This window comes from Hyperolius riggenbachi, chromosome 12, assembly GCF_040937935.1.
Source record: "Hyperolius riggenbachi isolate aHypRig1 chromosome 12, aHypRig1.pri, whole genome shotgun sequence".
Classification (NCBI taxonomy): domain Eukaryota; kingdom Metazoa; phylum Chordata; class Amphibia; order Anura; family Hyperoliidae; genus Hyperolius; species Hyperolius riggenbachi.
Window position 1 is genome coordinate 47,038,769 of NC_090657.1, and position 22,738 is coordinate 47,061,506.

General features: G+C 44.8%; 1 protein-coding gene across 2 annotated transcripts in view; it reads right to left on the reverse strand.

Moving 5' to 3' along the window:
* Positions 1–7,222: 7,222 nt before the first annotated feature.
* LOC137542516 (NXPE family member 2-like) overlaps positions 7,223–22,738 on the reverse strand; it is a 153,267-nt gene continuing 137,751 nt past the window's right edge. The window contains exons 5-6 of one of the 2 annotated variants that reach the window (XM_068264492.1): positions 20,803–21,021; positions 7,223–8,731 (exon numbers count right to left, since the gene is read on the reverse strand). In XM_068264492.1, the coding sequence (XP_068120593.1) occupies positions 8,196–8,731; positions 20,803–21,021 (755 nt within the window). In that variant the 3' untranslated portion in view covers positions 7,223–8,195. The remainder of the gene's footprint in view (positions 8,732–20,802; positions 21,022–22,738) is intronic. The other variant, XM_068264493.1, reaches the window with a different exon arrangement.

Below are 22,738 nucleotides of genomic sequence, written 5' to 3' on the forward strand. Positions count from 1 at the left end.
GCTCGGCACCCGGCTCAATGGAACAGGGGACAGACTTGCATGCAGCAACACAATGTAAATTGAAGTAGCTCTCACCTGCCTTCACCCACATTCACGGGGCCCACTCATTGTACATGGGATTTGGCGAAAATCAGAACCAGAAGATCAAGAGTCCGGCACCATCAGGGCTTCCGCATTATTTCCATTTATTGGTTACATCAGTGCACATAACATGTGGACTTAACACGTGAAAAACCATTTTGCTATTTTGTTTTCTCCTTGTGAACTCATCCAATAGTGAATGGTTGCTGCTACCAGCAATCATTCAAATAAAGTTACAAGGACGGGGCGTGCACGATTGTGACAGCGGTGGTTTTTCGTACTGGACAAGAGTCTCATGCCCAGGAAACTTTAAAGCAGCTAGTTTGGACTTGAGACTCGTGTCCAAAAACCTTTGATGGTTATTTAAGATAAATAAAAATTTGAAAATAAATATGTGCACCCTCGATTTCAGTCTTTGCACTTAAAGTAGACCCAAATTAAAAATACAACATTTCAGAAATAAAATCTATTTTCTAACTTATAATAATAAATAGCAGCCTTTTTTCAGCTGAATGATGACAAATATAAAATATTTTACATTTATTGGAGGAACCCCTCCCTTCCTTTCATATTGCCAGGACAGAATCCGGCAGACTGGTGAAGGAGATAAAAAACAAAACACAGGCTGCTAGATGATCTCACAGGGGAAGTGATCTCGGCTTGGGTGAGATTTCACATAGACGACGCCCCTGTGAGGGAGGAGTAGCTGATGACAAACACACCCATGATCTAAAACCAACTACTAAGCTCAGAAGTAATGGCTGCCACCTGTAAAACTCTAGTTATGAAAAGAGAAGGGTGAAAAGCATGCACTGAAATGCTCATAGGCTTGAAAGAGTGTTTATTTATCTTTGTATGTGTCAGAGACAGTGGTGCAACTAAATATTTTAAATTAAAAAGAATTAAAAGTTTGGTTTGGGTCCGCTTATAGGAGCTGGAAGCTACATAGGCTATTATTAACTACTGCCTGTTTAATTGCAATAGCTAAATAACAGACTCATTTATGGAAAGGAAATAGTTTTGTTGCTCTTTGCAACTAATCAGCTCCTTTCTAAAGGCGCCCATACTTTTAGCTATGTATGGGCAGATCGACCAAGAGACAGATCTCTCTCACATCAAATCCTTTCAGAGAGAGACCTGTTGGCTGCCCATACACATGCAGGCTGATTTCCGAATGATTTTAGCAAGAAATCAGCTTGTAACACCGCACATCCGCTGCCTCGCCGCCTCTGCCCTCTGCCCCTGTCCCCCCAATTGGTTCACACCCACACCATGCTACAGTGGCTTGCAAAAGTATTCGGCCCCCTTGAAGTTTTCCACATTTTGTCACATTACTGCCACAAACATGAATCAATTTTATTGGAATTCCACGTGAAAGACCAATACAAAGTGGTGTACACGTGAGAAGTGGAACGAAAATCATACATGATTCCAAACATTTTTTACAAATAAATAACTGCAAAGTGGGGTGTGCGTAATTATTCAGCTCCCTGAGTCAATACTTTGTAGAACAACCTTTTCCTGCAATTACAGCTGCCAGTCTTTTAGGGTATGTCTCTACCAGCTTTGCACATCTAGACTAGAGACTGAAATCCTTGCCCATTCTTCTTTGCAAAACATCTCCAGCTCAGTCAGATTAGATGGACAGCGTTTGTAAACAGAAGTTTTCAGATCTTGCCACAATTTCTCGATTGGATTTAGATCTGGACTTTGTCTGGGCCATTTTAACACATGGATATGTTTTGTTTTAAACCATTCCATTGTTGCCCTGGCTTTATGTTTAGGGTCGTTGTCCTGCTGGAAGGTGAACCTCCGCCCCAGTCTCAAGTCTTTTGCAGTCTCCAAGAGGTTTTCATCCAAGATTGCCCTGTATTTGGCTCCATCCATCTTCCCATCAACTCTGACCAGCTTCCCTGTCCCTGCTGAAGAGAAGCAACCCCAGAGCATGATGCTGCCACCACCATATTTGACAGTGGGGATGGTGTGTTTAGAGTGATGTGCAGTGTTAGTTTTCTGCCACACATAACGTTTTGCATTTTTATCCAAAAAGTTCAATTTTGGTCTCATCTGACCAGAGAGCCTTCTTCCACATGTTTGCTGTGTCCCCCACATGGCTTGTGGCAAACTGCATACAGGAGTTTTCTGTTAACAATGCCTTTCTTCTTGCCACTCTGCCATAAAGGCCAACTTTGTGCAGTGCACGACTAATAGTTGTCCTATGGACAGATTCCCCCACCTGAGCTGTAGATCTCTGCAGCTCGGCCAGAGTCACCATGGGCCTCTTGATTGCATTTCTGATCAGCGCTCTCTGTTTTTGGCCTGTGAGTTTAGGTGGATGGCCTTGTCTTGGTAGGTTTACAGTTGTGCCATCCTCCTTGCATTTCTGAATGATCGCTTGAACAGTGCTCCGTGGGATGTTCACGGCTGTGGAAATCTTTTTGTAGCCTAAGCCTGCCTTAAATTTCTCAATAACCTTATCCCCGACCTGTCTTTTGTGTTCTTTGGACTTCATGGTGTTGTTGCTCCCAATATTCTATTAGACAACCTCTGAGGCCCTCACAGAGCAGCTGTCTTTGTACTGACATTAGATTACACACAGGTGCACTCTATTTAGTCATTAGCACTCATCAGGCAATGTCTATGAGCAAAAAACACACTGTTGTCCCAAAAAGAGGGACCGACCCTATGGGTACACAGCAATTAGGTGTGTTAGCTAATAATTTAAAGACCATATGGTTCAAACCAGGGCATCTGCTCCGATGTCAGCTGAGAGGGTTCAATAGTATATCTATACCTATACAGTTTGATGGTAGAGAAATCTGTTAAAAAGTGGAGGTCGTTGCTCATCCCCCACACTTGTGTAATAGTGTGGTGTAGCTATTCCACTAACAAATGCGGAACCCACAATATAGTAGGGACAGCGACGCTGGCACTGAGGGTTAGTTGTATAAACACTTTCCCAATAATGCCTAAAGTCAGAGCCTGGCTGTCACCACCAAGAGCGGAGGAACAAACAATAGTGCAAGTGCTATTTACAAAGTGTTTGTATTATATATAAGACTCTAACATGTTTCACCAAACGGCTTTTTCAAAAAGTGCTGTACATATATACATTGATAAGTGCACCCCCCACCAGCATAATGCCTAATGCCCCCCTGCAAAAGCCCAAGTCAGAGCTGAGGCACCTCGTCTGGTGCAAGCTGTTTTACTGATGTCAGATGATGACAGCGTGGAGGGGGTGTGTTGGACATTTTAGTCCATGTCTGTTACAGGGTCTATAGCGCTGATTACCTGTGTCCTCTTCAAAGATCCAGGAGCCCGGTATTGAGCATGTATTGTGCTCGGTGTGCTGAGGGTAATCACGGAAGATCACTTCCGGGTTGCGCTATGATGACTTCCGGTTTCGCGCTGCCTAGGAAACCGGACGCCTTAACGTCCTATCATGGCGTTTCCTGTTGTGCCCGAGAGATGTTACCATAGCAACCAAACTCATGGCTAATGCTGACAAATATATGCAGAGGGGCCATGTGTATAGGGGGGATGCGGCAATAAATACGCCTGAGTATATTCCCATGCGGCCATATAGCAGAGCACTTCATATGGGAGATGCGGCCATAATTCCGCATGGATCTATTTCCATGCGACCACACGCTGCCTTATATATCCTCCCTGGCGGTTTATTTATTTTGCCAGGGAAGCTGAAATGGGGTTTTTTTTAAATTAAAAAAAAAAATATTTCATGCAGCCAACTGAAAGTTGGCTGCATGAAAGCCCACTAGAGGGCGCTCCGGAAGCGTACTTTCGATCGCCTCCGGCAATCGAAAGTAACAAGATAGGCCGCAATGAGCGGCCTATCTTGTTTCGCTTTCCTCGTCGCCATGGCGACGAGCGGAGTGACGTCATGGACGTCAGTCGACGTCCTGACGTCAGAGCCGCCCGATCCAGCCCCTAGCGCCGGCCGGAACTGTTTGTTCCGGCTGCGCTGGGCTCGGGCGGCTGGGGGGACCCTCTTTCGCCGCTGCACGCGGCGGATCGCCGTGGAGCGGCGGCGATCGGGCAGCACACGCGGCTGGCAAAGTGCCGGCTGCGTGTGCTGCTTTTTTCAGATTGCAAATCGGCCCAGCAGGGCCTGAGCGGCGACCTCCGGCGGCATACCCCGAGCTCAGCTCGGGATTACCGCCAAGGAGGATATATCCAATGATCAGGGAAGATATCTGGTGCCTGAAGTATGAATATACATACCAATACAGATCCACCCATTCCCTGCCTATTGTATATGCGGGTCAGATCGTCCCTGCCCGCTAGCTAGAGGCACTAATGCAACATAAGGTTATGTGCTTGAATTTTAGCCATACTAGTGTGTGTACAGCCAGCATTATAACATGGGAATCACACCATACTGACACCCATCTCGTGCAAACCAACGGTATTCAACCGTCCACATAGAGAAAGCTAACCGTACAATTCTTGACACAGGCCTGTAAATAATGTCTGTTGCTGTTTCGATGTTATAAGAAACAAGCTAGGCTAAAATCCTCATTAAGGCCATTGGGGGCAATATTATCTAGACGATAGATCCATTGTGACTCAATTTGTGTGAGTCTCTTGTGCAGATTTCCCCCTCTGGCACTTCTTTTCAATTCCTGTACCCCCAAAAACAGATATCAAATCTAGAACGAGGGTGCACTTGATTCATGTGTCGTGCTACTGGGGTGTTGTTTCTGTGTTTGATGTCTCCTATGTGTTCGAGTATGCGTTCCTTCAAGGCTCTTGTAGTTTTACCAACGTATATCAGTTCGCATTTGCATTTTGCGGCATACACAACCGCTCTGGTTTTGCATGTGATGAGCGATCGTATATCAAACACTCTGCCATTTGTAGTTGAGGAGAATTGTTTAGTAGTAGGCATGTATCTACATGCCTTACATTTACCACAATGGAAACAATGTGGTTTTGTTGGTAGCCACGTGCCCCGTGTAGCTGTAATCTTGTTAAATGTGCTGTGAACAAGAATGTCCCTTAGATTAGATGCGCGTCTGTACGTAATTAGGTAGAAGGAAGGGAGAATCCTAGTAAGATCTTTATCTTTTTTCAAAATTGGCCAATAGTGTTTCACAATTTCGTACACTGTGTGTGATTGCTCAGTGTATGTTGCCACCAAACGAGGTGGCATACGTTGTGACATACTCATGAGGCAATCCGATGCCTCAGTGGTGGATGTCATGGGGGTATTGGATAGAGTTTCTTGTCTTGGGGTATATTTTGCTCTCATGTAAGCTTTCTTTATGACTTGCTCTGGGAAACCTCTTTGTCTGAATCTAGAGGTAAGTGTTTTACATTCTTTTTCGAACGATTCTTCATTGGAACAATTTCTGCGTGCACACAAATATTGTCCAATGGGTATGCTCTTCCGCAATGATTTGGGGTGGGAACTGTCCTATTTTAATAGAGAGTTAGTAGCTGTTGACTTACGATATATCTCTGTTTCAATCGTTCCATTCTCGCCTATAGTGATCGTTAGGTCGAGAAAATGAATCGTTCTTGCATTTATTTCGTATGTAAATTTCATCCCGATATTATTAGTGTTTAACAGTGATACAAAGTCGACGAATAGCTCACGTGTCCCTTCCCATAAGATCTCAATATCATCTATAAAACACCCCCAGTATGCTATATGTGCAGTATAGAACTGTAGATCTTCCGAGAAGACAATGGTATCTTCCCACAAGCCCAGGAACAGCTTTGCATACGATGGGGCACACGCTGTCCCCATCGCACTGCCCCTGAGCTGGTGGTACGTCCTCCCTGCGAACCAAAAGACGTTATGTGTATGTTACTTCAGGCATCAGATATCTGCCCTGATCATTGGATATATACAAGGCAGCATGTGGTCGCATGGAAACAGATCCATGCGGAATTATGGCCGCATCCCCATATGAAGTGCTCTGCTATATGGCCACATGGGAATATACTCAGGCGTATTTATCGCCACATCCTCCCTATACACATGGCCCCTCTGCATATATTTGTCAGCATTTGCCACAAGTTTGGTTGCTATGGCAACATCTCTCGGGCACAACAGGAAACGACATGATAGGATGTTAAGGGGTCCGGTTTCCTAGGCAGCGCCGAAACCGGAAGTCATCATAGCGCACGGAAGTGATCTTCCGTGATTACCCTCAGCCCACCGAGCGCAATACATGCTCAATACCGGGCTCCTGGATATTTGAAGAGGACACAGGTAATCAGCGCTATAGACCCTGTAACAGACATGGACTAAAATGTCCAACACACCCCCTCCACGCTGTCATCATCTGACATCAGTATAAACAGCTTGCACCAGACGAGGTGCCTCAGCTCTGACTTGGGCTTTTGCAGGGGGCATTAGGAATTATGCTGGTGGGGGGTGCACTTATCAATGTATATATGTACAGCACTTTTTGAAAAAGCCGTTTGGTGAAACATGTTAGAGTCTTATATACAAACACTTTGTAAATAGCACTTGCACTATTGTTTGTTCCTCCGCTCTTGGTGGTGACAGCCAGGCTCTGACTTTAGGCATTATTGGGAAAGTGTTTATACAACTAACCCTCAGTGCCAGCGTGGCTGTCCCTACTATATTGTGGGTTCAGCGTTTGTTAGTGGAATAGCTACACCATACTATTACACAAGTGCAGGGGATGAGCAACGACCTCCACTTTTTAACAGATTTCTCTACCATCAGACTGTATAGGTATAGATATACCATTGAACCCTCTCAGGTAACATTGGAGCAGATGCCCTGGTTTGAACCATATGGTCTTTAAATTATTAGCTAACACACCTAATTGCTGTGTACCCATAGGGTTGGTCCCTCTTTTTGGGACAACAGTGTGTTTTTAATATTCCCTGGTACTTACTCGGACAGTGTACAATGTCTATGAGCAACTGACTGCACTCAGACCAAAAGGGGATGAATAATTATGCACACCCCACTTTGCAGTTATTTATTTGTAAAAAATGTTTGGAATCATGTATGATTTTCATTCCACTTCTCACGTGTACAGCACTTTGTATTGGTCTTTCATGTGGACTTCCAATAAAATTGATTCATGTTTGTGGCAGTAATGTGACAAAATGTGTAAAACTTTAAGGGGGCCGAATACTTTTGCAAGCCACTGTATATGTGGTAACCATGTGGGGTTACCACATATGGGTAAGCAAAAGCAGCTTGACACTTGCTGCAGCCCCTGCTCGTCACGTGCCCCAGTGTATTATTCTTACTTATGCAACTCCTAGAGACAGGTCAGTCGCTGGATAGTGTACTGGTTAAGGGCACTGCCTTTGACATGGGAGACCAGGGTTCAAATCCTGGCTAGGGTCAGTACCTATATTCAGTAAGGAGTTCAAGGCAAGACTACCTAACACTGCAGGGTGGCCTCTTGAGCGCTTCCCAGTGGCTGCAGCTCTTGAGCGCTTTGAGTAGACAGGAGAAAAGCGCTATACAAACAATTGGATTGGAGTGTAAAAAGGGGGCCCAGAGAGGGAAACCTACACAAGGTGCCCCCTGCTGGTCACACAATGTGCGACTGAGGTCTTGCCTGTCTATGGCTGGCTGTTTCAGCTCTCGCTGGATTTGGTACTTCAGACACAGGTTTATTTATTGGCATCTTTTTTTTTATTAGCTGCCAGGCTGCCTGTGGACTCATTTAAAAGTCCAAACTGTCTTGGAGTTTGCATTTATTTCCTTTGTTTGGCACTTGCTGCAGCTATACAGATGAGAGATTTGAATGCACAGGCAATGGGGGGCACATTAACATTTGGGGGGGCAGTGGCCAGGGCACACCAGATCGACCACATTGGCCCAAGTTTTTACAGCTTGCTGGATCTATACATTTGACTGATATTGGCACAAAATCATTTGACTTGTCGACCGGGCATGCCTGTTGCCATACCAATTTTCATCAAATGTGATAAAATGATTGAATCAGATTGTTGCTTGTGCTACAACATCGATAGATGTTTTGCCACCTTAACAACTCTAATGCAAGTCAGAAAAAGAAGAAATTGATTGGCTGTTATTAATGCCAGCTACCATTTCAGATGATCTCACTCATTTGGCCTGCTATGTTTCATTAGCAAATATAGGACAAGAAAATGTTTATTTGATTTTTGACAACCGTTTCATCTGGATGGAGCTCAAAAGATCCATATGCCACAGTCATGTCCCAGACATCAATCATACCAATGTTCAGTCCACCGAAAATGTTCTTCACCAAGCGATACTGAATATACCCATGAGGGTCACCGAGGCGCTCTATATCCAAATTAAGCTCTCTAGTATTTTCTGTCTTTATGATGATTTTTGTATCAGGGCTTCGTAGAAGCATGTTCTGTATGGCCTTCCGGATATTGAGGAGTCTTCTGATGTACAAAGGAAGTGGAAGGGCTCGGAAATGATGTCCCACTGTGATAACGAGGACTGTGTCCGCGTCACCACCGATCTGGTCGATTTGCTGAACAAGATCTGCATAGTCCCCAACATAAATAAAAGCCGGAACTAGAAATGGGAAGCCATGTCTCCTCCACTGAATGAAGATCTTGTTGGTCATGTCAGCAATAAAGCGAGTCTTGTACCAAGCATCATTTTCTGAACCGAAGAACTGCAGAGCTTTCAAAATAAAAAGAAAACATGCATAAATGAACAGAGTTTTTAGTACATCTTGTTAAGATTTTAAGTGTTTAACACACTTTCACTAAAAAAAAAATTCTGTCTCCAGATTATTATATTTTGTAAACTATTTTCCCTCCTTTGACCCATGCTAATGCAGGGGAAACAGAAAAATCGTCAAAACAGTTGTATTTAAATAAATGCATGCTAGAAGATCGTCCTTAACATTTATCACTCTACATAAAAACATTTAACTAAATATTAAAAGCTAGAAATGTTAAACACAGTGATAGTGACCCAACATGTTCTGCCCTATTAAAGTGGTCTGAGAGCCAGCATTTCTAATTTGCTCTAAAAGATTCCTTACAGCTTGAAAGCTACTATCCCAGAAACAAAATTCTAGCAGAAAATCACTGAAATGGTTAAACAAAGCACATTCTTCTGCTATTCAGCTTTACATCCGCATCCAAACTGGAGATAACAGTATCTTTTTACTTGCTAAACACAAATGTATCAACACTGGAATGTAAACAAACACTCTCTGAGAAACTGGCTCTGCTTCAGGCACACACAGTGTTCAGAATAGCTCATTAGAAGATTTTAATATATAATAAAAAGCAGTTATAATAGAAAAAGAATAAAATGCAATGCCAGCTTTCAGGGTAAGTAAAACTACACTTTGGAAACTTGTAATTTGTAAACAGACAATATCATGTGTGCACAAAAGCAAATATGATAGCTGTATGGGTAATAAAAAGTAGGAAAACACATTTTTATTGAATGTTACGTCAGAGTTTCAGACCACTTTAACAGAAAAAGCTTAGAGCGGATTAGCTTATCCTGGCTGATGAGAAATGTGATGCGATATGAACACATATTGTTTGTAGTTTGAGCACTTTATTTTACCCCTGACAAAGCCTTCACTTAAGAGGGCGAAACATATTGGGTTATTTTGTGCGGTGAATAGACAGGATTGTGGGAAGATATTTGAGGACAATTCAAGGGAGATTGTGCTGTGGGCCTCACATGGTGGTAGGACAGAGTACCACTTCCACCACCAGTAGCTCTGGAATGTATAGTATAAATACCACACCTATCCCTCAAACTTTGTCTCCCTTCCCCACCTCTTTAGCTAAGCTCTATAAATATTAATAACATTGATAGGGACCCAAACACTGTAGTAGCTAAAGAGGTGGGGAAGGGAGACAAATACAGTGTTTCGGTCCCTATCAATGTTATTAATATTTATAGAGCTTAATATTTAATTAACATTTCTGTATGTTTTAATATCTTCTCAAGGAGTCATTCAGACACTCCCTCATCTTTCTCATTGTCCTACCTTGACTTGCCTTACTACTCACGTTGCATTGATTTATTTTATGAACATGTTAATAAAAAGTATTTGGAGTAAGAAAATAAAAATTTAATTAACAAACGCTAAGTTTCAGGCATCCTCTATTTAAGGCCAATCCTTCTAGTGTGCTTTGCAATTGTTTTTTATTTTCCTTATTTACCTGATCCTTTATCAGGCCCACTCTAGGCTTTTTCCCTCATGCCTATTCCGGTCTATGGAGGACGTGTGTCATGTGACATCGCTTTACAGCAGAGGGAGATGAATGTTAGACAAAGGTGGGTTTGTGCAATTGTGTTGAGTCAATATGGCTGCAATTCTTATATGGGGGTCTTAGGGGCTAGTGAGGCTCTTTCTAGCTTCAATGCACTTTACTAATTACTGGCACTAAGGCCCCTTTCACACTGGGATGTTTTCATTGCGGTGCGTTACCCTTTTTTTTTACCGCAAGGCAATAAAAGTCTATGGGGCCTTTCACACTGGATGTGATGCACCGGAAGTGGCGTATCCGACGCTAGAGCTTCCGTGCATTGTTGAGCAATATGTGTGGCGACGTGTGGACCCGTAAGTCGTGTAAGTCTATGACAATGCAGCTTTTTTTTTTAAATGGCTTTCACATTGGCCTTGTGGCGTACATGCGCGGAAGCATATTTTTCAATACACTCACGCGCAATTCGTATTTGCGCCACAGATGTGAGCGCTAGAGAGCCTCACTTCGGCAATCAGCCAGAAGGGGGATTACCGCATTTTACCGTCAAAATCCCGGAAGGTTATTTTTAGCGTTGCTGCACCCCCTGGTTTACAGTGTGAAAAATGGCAGAAGCAAAGGTTTAAAATAAGTGGCATCTAGTAATGTGCATAAATGAATGCATACCCTAAAGTGGAGAAAAATAATATGAATTTAAGTTAAGTGGAACCTTTTTCCCTGTGTCTCATGACTGGTTTAACGGTTCACAGCAGGCCTTAAAGTGAACCTCCAGACTAAAAATACAGCATCAGAACTTTGTTTTTCTTATAGAAGTCAATTTTTTTGCTGTATTTTTAGCTAAGCTCCGCCCCATCAAAGAAAACTGGCCGGGCTTATTTCCCCTGATGCTGAGCAAAGCATGATGGGATTTCCTATGTTGTTATTCATGTTGCCTAGCAACTGGGAGGGGTGATCAGGACACTTGGAACTGGGTCTCATGCTCCCTGTCACCTCCTTTCAACCAAAAAGATGGCTGCCCCATGAAATCACAAACCTTTGCCTGTTCTTTTAAAACAGGGTGGGTAAGAGATTATATCACCTATCTATTTTAATTAACATAGCTAATGTAATTTAATGGCGCAAATATTATACAAAGGGAATCTATGCAGGACATCTGACAATCATAATAATCAAACGGGCAACAATTGAGCCCGTAAGATAGGTATATTAAGTAATGATTTATAATCAATTTCCACATGCACCATGTCAGCATAAATAATGATTATAGTACAGAAAGTAACCTGACTCTTGGGTGCATGTACAAATATTTTGTTTTATTTGATCAAAAAGTAGATGTAAAAAACACACACACAATCCTCAGTATAAAAAACATATATAAACTACAAAATACCCCACCCCTAATAACATCATAAAGTACCAAGATAAAAGATGAAAGATGAACATAGAATCCCAGGCGGCTAATTTAAGAGGCTGCAGTCCTCTGTTCCCACCTGCACTCAAAGATGCAAGTAGAGATGGTTATGCCAGCAGAATGTGAACTGTTGTGGTAGCCAACATGAAATGAGCATTGATGCCAAAGATCACGATAAACCAAGTGTGGATTGCTCCATAGAAGCCAAACTGCAAAAGTCCAAGTTTTTAGGACCTAAGGGGAAAAATGAGGGTGTTTCTCCGTAACTTGGAGACTCACAGTTAAGCAGCACCCAATCAATTGAAAAGATGTAGAGGCAGGAAATCCTGGACCCACTCGCAGTCCAGAACAGGACCTCCGCAGTTCCACAAAGTTTGTATATAAAGATTCCCACAGGACTTGACAAGCATTTAGGCAAGGTCTGAAGCTTGTGCTAAAGTTCATAGACAGTACCACATAGCATGGAGAATCGTGTTAGTGCAGAGATAGCATCCATTTGTTAGTGGTTTACAAACAGTTCATAGGCAGTTCATGAGCAGTTCACAAGCAGTTCACAGGCAGTTCATTGGCAGCAATTCAGTGCAAGCAGGCAATGCAAGCAGGCTCAGCTGTATTGTTACCATCCCGTCAGTGTGCATCAGCCTGAAAGAGATCTCGGGTGGTTTGAAAATGCCCCTGGGATAAGTCCATCAATGGACGCCTTTAAACATCGACATGTTTCGCCGTTGCCAATGACGGCCTCTTCATAGATAGCGTCTATTGCGGTGCATCCGTCCATCCCCTATGGATGCCGGCGTTTATGAGGGGAAAGCCATGACCCGCCCACCCGCTCGTCATTCCATTCCCGCCCACCCACTCGTCACTCCACTCCCATCCCTCACTACACCAGCCGCAAGGGCGGCTGGTCCATGACGTGACGCATGTGCGTCCCGCCTCGCACGCACAGTGGAGACAGGCGCAGTAGCGCCATGCGTACCACAGTGGGGCGCAAATAGGAAGTACAGCGCCCCACTGTCGGCAAGAGGGGGAGAGAGAGAGAAGAGGAGGCGGCGAAAAGGGGAGGAACAATGCATCTAAAAGAAGGACATGATAATAATGACAAATATAAACAAATGGAATTAAAGAAAAAAAAAAAACAGACTCAAACCTAACTATCACCAATGTTCAAAAAAGAAGAAAAAGGGTTAGAAACATACAAACATAGATCCCAAATCACCAGATGTTGGGAGCCATGTTCAGCAATAATATTATTTGTATTATATTTTGAAGTCATAGGTCCAACTGCATTCGATCAATTTAGACAAGGAAAATACTTAAGGCACTGCATCAAATAGGTGTCTACACGTGCCAACTTACAAATCTCATGTAGAGCAAAAAGTGGTTATTAACCAAAAACACACGCAGAGGGCTGGGAGAGCCGTATATGGAGGAAGGAGAGGAAGGGGAGAAGGGAAGGAATTCCCCAACAAAAAGGCATAGATGCAGTAAACAGGTTTTTTTCTTTAATTCCATTTGTTTATATTTGTAAACAGCGCTATCATCTGTGTATGGTTGTCAGTGGCTGCTGTACTGATATCCATGGGACTATCTCTGTGAGAAGTACAGGATTGCACTATACATGCTGTTTTTGCTGTTATACAGTCGGATCCCTCTGCTCCCTATGGGATGCCTAATATCTGGTTAAAGCAACTACCTACTGAACTATAGCAACTTAAGTGTGTTTTTGGGCGCCATGGCTGCAAGTGAGTGTGGAGGAATGTATGAACTGCCGGCTTAGATTAGATGGTAATTGGTCAGAGTCGTGTTCATTATCATTGTGCCGCACAGATGCTCCAGCGAGGTTTTAAAGTGTTTTAGATGGCTGATTTTTGCATGTAATCAAGCTTTTTTGTACAGTGTTGCAATAAAATGGTCTACCTGGCAACATATTAAGAACCTTAGCCTCATATGCAATTTTTTGAAATCTAATAAATTAGGGTAATGTATCGCTAATTAGGCGAGTACTGGGAGACCACAATTCAGTGTATCATATGATCGCAAATGATATGGTGTAGCCCCCTTTTTCTTTTTTATGCTGGAGCCCCTCTTCCTCTCCTTCAGCTTAAATACATATGTCCGCCTACATATGTCTCTCACCTTGAGTTCCCTCAAAGTACATTCCTGCAGCTTGGAACAAAAACAAAAACAGTGTGGCCTCTCCCAAGGGTCGAGTCCTGCGTGAAGGTGGGGTGCGACGTCCACTCACTTTTTTTGGAGAGTGGACGTTGTCCACCCTAGCATCCTGTAGGGGAGCAGCGCCGTGGAGAGGAGCATTGTGCAGAGCGTGGGAAAGGGCGGACGTCTCCCCCCCCCCATTTCCTCACCTTGGGGCTCCTCTTCCTGGCTCTCCCCTCCATAATGATTGCAGCAGTGGCTGGCGGCGGTGGCTGGCAGCGGGCACCAGTGGGCAGACTTGCCTCCTCCAGTGTTCCGGCGAGTTGACGCTGTGCATGCCGCTGCTCTGGTATTCACTAGACCAGACTAGCTGCACGCACAGTGTCAACTCGCCGGAACACTGGAGGAGGTAAGTCCCGGCCACTGATGCCCGCTGCCAACCACCACCGCAATCGTTATGGAGGGGAGAGCCAGGAAGAGGAGCCCCAAGGTGAGGGAAGGGGGGGGGAGACGTCCGCTTTTCCCTACGCTGTGCACAATGCTCCTCTCCACTGCGCTGCTCCCCTCCAGCTGGGTGGGACACCTGGCTACCGATTCTGGGGACGCCTATAGACTGGCTATACTGGGGACACCTATACACCTGGCTACATATACTGGGGACACCTATACACCTGGCTACATATACTGGGGGCACCTATACACCTGGCTACATATACTGGGGCCACTATACACCTGGCTACGTATACTGGGGACACCTATACACCTGGCTATACTGGGGACACCTATACACCTGGCTACATATATTGGGGACTCCTATACACCTGGCTACATATACTGGGCACATATACACCTGGCTACATATACTGGGGACCCTATACACCTGGCTACATATACTGGGGACACCTATACACCTGGCTACACTGGGGACACATATACACCTGGCTATACTGGGGACACATATACACCTGGCTACATATACTGGGGACACCTATACACCTGGCTACATATACTGGGCACATATACACCTGGCTACATATACTGGGGACACCTATACACCTGGCTACATATACTGGGGACACCTATACACCTGGCTACATATACTGGGGACACCTATACACCTGGCTACATATACTGGGCACATATACACCTGGCTACATATACTGGGGTTACCTATACACCTGGCTACATATACTGGGGACACCTCTACACCTGGCTACATATACTGGGGACACCTATACACCTGTCTACATATACTGGGGCACCTATACACCTGGTTACATATACTGGGGACACCTATACACCTGGCTACATATACTGGGGACACCTATACACCTGGCTACATATACTGCAGACACCTATACACCTGGCCATACTGGGGACACCTGAACACCTGGTTACATATACTGGGGACACCTGGTTATACTGGGGACACCTATACACCTGACCACCTATTCTGAGGACATCTATACACCTGGCTACCTATTCTGGGGACAACTATACACATGGCTACTTATACTGGGGACACCTATAGACATGGCTAGCTATCCTGGGGGGTACCTATTTTGGGGGAACTGCTGTCAGATCTGAATTTTAGGGGAACCGCTGCTGCCAGATTGTGTATGTTGGGGGACCACTGCTGCCAGATTACATGTATTTTGGGTGTTACATGTATTTTGGGTGATCCACTACCAGGTTTCACATATTTTGGGTAACTGCTTCCAGACTATGTGTATGTTGGGGGAAATGCTGCTGCCAGATTGTCTATTTTGGGGGAACCACTGCCATATTATCTGTATTTTGGAGGAACCTCTGCCAAATTATGTGTATTTTAGTGAAATGCTGTCAGATTACATCTACTTTTTGGGGATACACTACGACAGAGCTCAAACTTCACCTGGCAGACCTTTTATACCACTGCTAAGGCCATGTATATTTGGCCCCACCCATGACCACGCCCACACCATGCTTAACCACGCCCATTTTTGGCGCGCCACGCTGAGCGCGGAGCAGAGGTTTCTTTTTCACTTCTTTTTCCAGGACTAGACCCCTGGCCTCTCCACTTGCAAGAGTGCCTTGCCTTCTATCCTACAATCAAGACGGAAAAAAAAAAACAGAACATGAGAAAAAAAAAAGGTGGGAAACGATATTATAAAATAGATTTGAATAAATAAACTTAAAAACCTCAATTGTTTGTTAAAATATTTTTTCATTTTTTTTTTACCATTTACTGTAGATAACTGCAGATTAGAGATGGCCCGAGCCTCCAATTTTAGGTTCGCGAACCTCCGCAAACGTTCGCAAACTTGCAAACTTTTGCAAACCGCAATAGACTTCAATGGGGAGGTGAACTTTGAAAACTAGAAACATTTATGCTGGCCACAAAAGTGATGGAAAAGATGATTCAAGTGGCTAAAATCTAAGTTTTTTCATGGATGAGTGGGATACACGCCAAAAGTCCCAGGGAAAAATATGGATTGTTGGGAGCACACTGCAGATCCTAGCTACTTGTCCTAGCTCATGCTCTAGTAAACTCATCTCCCAGGCAAGGCCGAGCCGAGGCATAGGCTCAAGAGGCTCTAGCCTCTGGGCGTCGACCTGTTAGGGTCAGCTCTCTGCCAGCTCCTCCCCTCACCATCACTCTCAACTCTCCAGGTTTCCTAGCTGTATTTCCAGGCTGCTTTTTCCCAGCGCCAAGCTTAGCTCCATCTGTGACTGCAGCCAGCGTCTGTTATTGGGTGCCTGGGTACTTGCTGGCGAGTCACATGATGAGAGACACCAACTGCAGCCATTAAGACCGGACACTAGGTGGCTCTGTAGAGAAGAAGTTGGAGATGGAACGTGGAGAGGTGATCAGGGCCGGATTTAGGCCAAGGCCAACTAGGCCATGGCCATGGCCTAGGGCACCACAGGAGCAAGGGCACCAAAGCAGCAGGCTAAACTGGAGCAGCATTTGCAAGCTTTCAAATTCTACTATGCAAGGAGATCAGGCGAGTGCCTGACTGCGGTACTCTGCTGCTAGCCGCTTGTGCAGCAGCCACCTTGCTCTCTGTGCACATTTGCATTGTGACTGGTGGCTATGGACTTGGGTAGCATTGGAGACAGAAAGGAAGAGGAAGCTTTTGCACAGGAGACGGGTAAAGAAATGAATGACACTTATGGCTGCTGCAGTGTGAAGGCAAGCTGGCTACGTATACTGAAGGGGTGGGGGGATTAACGGAGTTATCTGGCTACCTATACTGGAGGGAAGGGGGAGGGGACATCTGGCTATCTATACTTGGAGGGGGGGGTAGTAAATCAGGCTACCTATACTAGAGGGAAGGGGGGAGGGGTCATCTTGCTACCTATACTAGAGGGAAGGGGGGAGGGGACATCTTGCTACCTATACTGAAGGGGGACAGCTGGCGACAGCGGCCTTGGGCAGTAAAGAGTACAAATCCGGCCCTGAAGGTGAATGACACTGTTCCACTCACAGCTGGAGGGACATAAAGTTACCGATACTGGGGAAGGGGGGGGGGCACCAGTCTACTTGTACAGGCTGGGAATCTGGCTACCTATGAGTAAATCTAGCTATTATATACTGGTGGATATGGCTATCTAAACAGGGGAAGCGCACTTTGGAATCTCAGTCTCTAGTCCTCGAAGAACTTGACCCAGCCCTGCTCCCCGGCAGCTTCAAACTCTCCGCTAGAACTCCAGGTTCACCGCGGTCACTTGACAGTGAGACTGAAGCTCTAGCACTAACTTGCGAGGCTACATGATTACATATTGTGGTAGTAAATCAGGCCGATTATATTGAAAAACAAACTTTTAGAACACTTTCTGAAAACTGAGGAAGAAACCTAATGGATATTTAAGGTTTGGTTGTCAATCTATTGAGTTATCCAACAAATGGAACTATACTTGCTTCAGAGATTTAGCCACTGTGTGGCAGTATCTACGTTGTGTTGCACAATGACAATAACGTGCTTGAATCTCTGTCATTTTAACCAATATTTTAATATTATTTTGCTAGTGGATTAGTGGAGATCATCCACCAGAACTGGAGATACAGATCCTGGAATACAGAAACAATAACTGATTTAATTTTTTGAGAAGTGACTAAACTTATAAAGAAACTGTGACAACATGAAGCTGAATGTAGAAAATTATTTAGGATGCCCGCTTTTACTTAAATACCCTGGTTCCAGCATCAGAAATACCTCCTATATCTATACAGGTAGTCCCCGGTTAACGAACGAGATAGGGACTGTAGGTTCGTTCTTAACCTGAATCTGTTCTTAAGTCAGAACATTGTGCCACTGCCATCTCTGTCCCCTGTACCTCCTCTGTGCCCCCCTGTGCTCCCAGTGTCCCCTCCTGTGTCACCTCTGCCCCCTCTACCTGCTTATACAAGTTTAAAAGCCATTTTTTCTTTGAATGTTTTAAAATCGATTTTCTCAAAAACGTTAGTCGGGCGTTCGTAAGTCGGGGACTACCTGTATATTTCTGTATATTGGTATGTAGTCCCTCCCACTGAGACTTATCCTAAGGTGTTAATTATGCAGATTCCCACCCCAAGAATTCTGGGAGATCAGACATGTTTTTGTACTGGCCAGGGATGATCGGAACTAGCAAATTCTGTTCCACGGGAAATCACGGATTCCGTCAGTGTTAAATTCCGTTGCTATGGAAAATACGCCGGAGTTGTAAAAAATTCCGCGGAATTCCGGATTGTCGGAAAAATTTAAAAAATCACTAAAGTAACCTTGTTTATGCTATATGGTAGCCCATAGTCCCTATTAACTGTTCACTTAGTCCTTTTTTCCTTCCTCCCTTATCCCTCCTCACGGAGGAAGTAGGATCTCATCTTCCAGGGAATTTCAAAAGCCAGCTTACATACCGTGGCTGGGAATTGAACCCAGGCTGGGCTGGGAATTGAACCCAGGTCTCAGTGTGTGGTAGGTATCTGACTTAACCACTATACCTTCAACAACACTACATGCTGAAGCCAGCCTAGCATGTACCATTATGATCAATCCAAGAGAAAAAGTAGCGTGCTTAAGGATTTGTAGTATTTCAAAAGCGAGCTTACATACCGTGGCTGGGAATTAAACCCAGGCCTCAGGGTGTGGTAGGTAACTGACTTAACCACTATACCACAAACACTACATGCTGAAGCCAGCCTAGCATGTACCATTATGATCAATCCAAGAGAAAAATTAGCTTGCTTAAGGATTTGTTGCCAGGCATGGCCTTGCCTTTTGTGGTCAACAGTTGTCCGATAAGAACCCCAGATAGCCAGGTAGATTCATCTCTCTCTCTCTCTCTAGTAAGGATGGTCACCGCTTTCCGCGGAATTGTATCTTCTGGAATTTTTAGGCGGAAATTGGTAATTCCGTTCCATTTGATCGGAACGGAATTGCTTTTTCAATCTGGCAGAATTCCGAAAATGCCTGTGAAATTCTGCCGGTATCCATTGATGGTTTTAAGCTTAAAATTCAGTTCAATGGCATCAAGTCCTAGAGAGACAATGGTACATGCTAGGCTGGCTTCAGCATGTAGTGTTGTTGGTGGTATAGTGGTTAAGTCAGTTACCTACCACACACTGAGACCTGGGTTCAATTCCCAGCCACGGTGAGTTGGCTTTTGATATGCTACAAATCCTTAAGCACGCTACTTTTTCTCTTGGATTGATCATAATGGTACATGCTAGGCTGGCTTCAGCATGTAGTGTTGTTGGTGGTATAGTGGTAAAGTCAGATACATACCACACACTAAGACCTGGGTTCAATTCCCAGCCCGGGTTCAATTCCCAGCCACGGTATGTAAGCTGGCTTTTGAAATACTACAAATCCTTAAGCATGCTACTTTTTCTCTTGGATTGATCATAATGGTACATGCTAGACTGGCTTCAGCATGTAGTGCCGTTGGTGGTATAGTGGTTAAGTCAGATACCTATCACACACAGACCTGAGTTCAATTCCCAGCCCAGCCTGGGGTCAATTCCCAGCCACAGTATGTAAGCTGGCTTTTGAAATACTACAAACCTTTAAGCACGCTACTTTTTCTCTTGGATTGATCATAATGGTACATGCTAGGCTGGCTTCAGCATGTAGTGTTGTTGGTGGTATAGTGGTTAAGTCAGATACCTACCACACACTGAGACCTGGGTTCAATTCCCAGCCCAGCCTGGGTTCAATTCCCAGCCACGGTATGTAAGCTGGCTTTTGAAATACTACAAATCCTTAAGCACGCTACTTTTTCTCTTGAATTGATCATAATGGTACATGCTAGGCTGGCTTCAGCATGTAGTATTGTTGGTGGTATAGTGGTTAAGTCAGATACCTACCACACACTGAGACCTGGGTTCAATCCCCAGCCCAGCCTGGTTTCAATTCCCAGCCACGGTATGTAAGCTGGCTTTTGAAATACTACAATTCCCTGGAAGATGAGACCCTCCTCCCTCCGAGAGAAGGGAGGAGAGAATAGGAAGGGAGGGGAGAAAAGGAGGGAAAATAGATAGGTGAGGAAATAAATGTTAATTCTGTAAAATTCCGCGGAATTAAAAAATGTTCCGCGGAATTGTGTTTTAGAGGTATAGCAATTCCGTTCCGACCGGCGGAATCGGAGTTGGCCCAATTCCAGCTGGAATAGCGGAATTTAGAATTCTGCGGAATCTAGCGAGCATCCCTAATACTGGCTTAGAAACTCTCAGCAGAGATCAGTTGCCAGTACTAAAGATGTCGCTGCCTGTGATAAATTTCAGAGAGTAGATCGGGGAGTGGAAAGATTTTACAATGGGCAAACACTGACCAAATCTCTTACAAATTATTTTGTAAAAAAAAAAAAATGTATTCTGTTATTTTGGTTACAGTTTCTCTTTAGGGAGCATGGGGGATTGATAAAGATTAACATCTTGGAGATTGACTGTAATGAAGTACAACAACCTCATGTATTTCAGTACTCACATTTCAGCAGTTTTGGGAAGTACAGCAGCCACTGGCCAAGAGTTGAATCTCCCTTCAAATATACCATTTTGTGAGCAAGGCAAGTGCTGATTTTTTCCACGCGCTCAAATGATGACACGTCACAGTGCAAGGTATGCCATAAATTGTTCAAGAAATATCCACTAGGGAACTGGAGTGGAATGCCAATCTTGCATTTAGGTTTAGCTTCCACTGTTCGATCTGCAAAATAAGTACAGCACATTTACAATATTTCTTAAACACAAACATATCCTCTAAGCAATTTACTTTTTCCCCTTAAAAGACTACTGTAGGGGGTTCACTTCTGGATTTTACAACTTTAAAGTCGTAAAACCACTGTGGCTGCACGGCTGTGTCCTCGCTCCCGCTGACGTCACCAGGTGCGTACTTGCGCAGGCACAGACCATACTGCGCCTGTGCAACACACTCCTGGTGACGTCAGTGGGAGCGAGGGCACGGCTTGCGCAGGTGCAGTGGTTTTCTGACTTTAAAGTAGGAAATTCCAGAAGTGAACCTGGAGGCGGGGCCGGAGCATCGGTGAGTGGCTGCGCGGGCACAGGAGGTCTGTGGGGGACCATTAGAAGCCTCGGGGAAGTTCAACTCATTTTCGCCCGACCCCTCCTACAGTACTCCTTTAAGTATTCTCCTAGGTGATATTTCACACCTTGTCAATAAAATGCCTTTTAAGCTGCCAGTAAGCAAGAAAATACTCAGAATAATTGTGGCAATAATTTCCACCTACTTTTTGGTACATTTTCAATTGCAGAGTGCTGAAAAGTTATATTAAACAGAAGATAAGATATTATCACCTAGGAAAAACATAGGGGAAAAGTGGATTTACATAAGGCCCATGGGCACATACGCAATTAACTTTTTCTCCTATGTTCTCTTCTAGGAGATACATGTTCATCTTCTCTTTATTACAACTTTACAGTACTTTGCAATTGAAAAAGTACCAAAATGTAGGTGTACAAGTACTGCCAAAATAATTTTGAGTATTTTCTTGCTGGGTGGTTATTTAAAAGGTATTTTATTGTTAATTATTATAATTGATTTATAAAGTGCCAATCAATTCTGCCATCTTGTTGTAGTGTGGAGGTAAGGGATTTCATAGGTCTTTCTACTAATGTGCATGGTTGCTTTGTAGCCTTCCTGGCGGTATTGATGAGCCTGGCTCGTCCAGCAGAAACATGCTGAAAACGGTATTGACGAGCTGTGCTCGTCAATACCACCTGGGAGATTTCCTGTTTGTCTGCCCCGCCGGCTTTACTTTTCCCTCATCAGAGAGATTCTCCAGGATGGCTGGATGCCTGACTGCACGCTGCGGGTAGCGATCTGTGTGGCTCCACCTTCTATGCGGCGGCGGGGGTCCCTTCTATGTGGCGGGGGGTCCCTTTCTGTATAAGGAGTTGTCCCCCTTCTGTGGCTGGTGGTCGGGCTCCCCCCTCTATGCGGTGGGCGGGGGCGTCCCTTCTGTACGGGCTGGTGGCCGGGAGGGGACTCCCCCCTCGATGGGGGGAGTCCCCTTCTATGTAGGTGGACTGTGGTTGGCCTCTCTCCCTCCCTCCTACCATCTCCTCTCCCTCCCGAACCCCTCTTCTTCAACCCCCCCCCCCCCCGATCTGAAGCCCTTTGAGGTCTACTCACCCAAGGGCGCTCTCCAGTGGCGGCAGCAGCACTTCCTCCTCCATCGCTGAAGTTCCGGTCTGTGTAGTTACAGTACGAGGCTTGGTGACGTCACCAAGCCTCGTACTGTAACTACATGTGGGGAAACGCGGAAAAGCCGCCGCAAGTACTCAGAGTGAGGCGGCTGTTTCCGCGTCCAACATGGCGGCACAACGCGGAGAAACCGCCGCATGCCGCATGGGCAGAGCGGTGGAGTCCGCGTTGGATGCGGCAGATTGCGCGCATGACAATG